The sequence below is a fragment of the Sinocyclocheilus anshuiensis genome, unplaced genomic scaffold, assembly GCF_001515605.1.
Source record: "Sinocyclocheilus anshuiensis isolate Anshui unplaced genomic scaffold, SAMN03320099.WGS_v1.1 scaffold1182, whole genome shotgun sequence".
In the NCBI taxonomy this organism is placed as follows: domain Eukaryota; kingdom Metazoa; phylum Chordata; class Actinopteri; order Cypriniformes; family Cyprinidae; genus Sinocyclocheilus; species Sinocyclocheilus anshuiensis.
Window position 1 is genome coordinate 253,402 of NW_015558653.1, and position 1,500 is coordinate 254,901.

A 1,500-nucleotide genomic window follows, 5' to 3' on the forward strand; every position below is an offset into this window, starting at 1 on the left:
TTTATGTGTGTGTGCGTGTGCGTGTGCGCGTGCGCGTGCGCGTGCGTGTGCGTGTGTGTGTGCGTGTGCGCGTGTGTGTGTGTGTGTGTGTGTATGCAGCCCTGCTCAGCCGGTCTGGCCGATCCATTATTAATGGAAACTGGGCCATCGACCGTCCAGGAATGTATGAGGGAGTGGGAACGATGTTCACGTACCGGCGGCCGAATGAGATCAGCAGCACCGCGGGAGAGTCCTTCCTAGCCGAGGGGCCGACCAATGAGATCCTGGATGTGTTTGTGAGTGACACTGGATATCAGATGCTAGCACTTTCATTGAAACTCAGTATTATGTTATTGCAATATTATACTGAAATATTCATATAATGTTTTATTTTATTAATATAACTATGTGATTTAATTCAGAGTTATTTAATTATTGTTATTTTTATTCATATTATTGTTATTATTGGGGCATTATTAAATGCATATTTATTAATTTAGCTATTGTTATTGTAATATTAATATTATACTGAACTGTTAATACAATGTTTAATTTTAATAACAAAATTCAGTTATTATCATTATTATTATTGTGGCATTGTTACATGTACATTTAGTTATTATTACCACTTTTTATTGTAGCACATTTTTGGAAACTAATGTTATTGCTCTATAATACTTCATTATTAATTAGTGCTGTCAAACGATTAATCGCATACAAAATAAAAGTTTTTGTTTACGTAATATATGAGTGTGTACTGTGTATTAGGGCTGTCAAAAAAGTTCATATTTCGAATTTAAAATAAAAAACGATGCATTCTAATTTTAGGTGTGCATTAAGGAGGCAGCCTTATCAGTGGCGCACGAGATGACGATGTAAGTGTCGTTGCATTATAATGTGTTTGTTAGCATATCCAGTTGAAGCCACTAGATGTGGCGCTGCTGCGTTGTTCATTACAAATATAGCGGAAAAAGTGAACATCAATGCAGAGAAGATCTTGTTTACATCAAAACTGAAACCAAGCCATTCACACACAAAACGCATATTTCATGCATTTTCTAGAGGGACATCTATTACTGTTGCACTCGCGTCTCGCACAAAAGAGCCGCATGTTTAGAAAGCCATGTAAAATTAATTAGTTTAACTTTGAAAAAAATATATATCGAGACTTTATGGCGGGTTTTTCCCATCCCACTGCATCTCATGTTTTTAAATGAAAAATGTACTCTGTGTGATTGGCTTTCCACCCTTTGTATTAAAATTAATTGTTTGACAGCACTATTATTAATATAATGTTTTATTTTATTAATATAATTATGCAATATAATTTTGAGTTATTTATTATTATTATTACATATATATTTATTCACCATACTTGGCCACATGTCACGTCACTTTATTCAGTTAGCTATTGTGACACATTTTTGGAAAGCAATATTGAATTATTGAATTTTTTTAAATTGAGATTTATGCATCATCTGAAAGCTGAATAAATAATCTTTCCATTGATGTATGGTTTGT

The 1,500-nt window shown here is 33.9% G+C and overlaps 1 protein-coding gene across 1 annotated transcript in view; it reads left to right on the forward strand.

Annotated features, from left to right (window-relative positions):
• thsd4 (thrombospondin type 1 domain containing 4) overlaps nucleotides 1-1,500 on the forward strand; it is a 42,374-nt gene that overhangs the window by 31,000 nt on the left and 9,874 nt on the right. Inside the window, exon 9 of the mRNA XM_016477134.1 lies at nucleotides 100-275. Coding sequence (XP_016332620.1) covers nucleotides 100-275 — 176 coding nt within the window. The remainder of the gene's footprint in view (nucleotides 1-99; nucleotides 276-1,500) is intronic.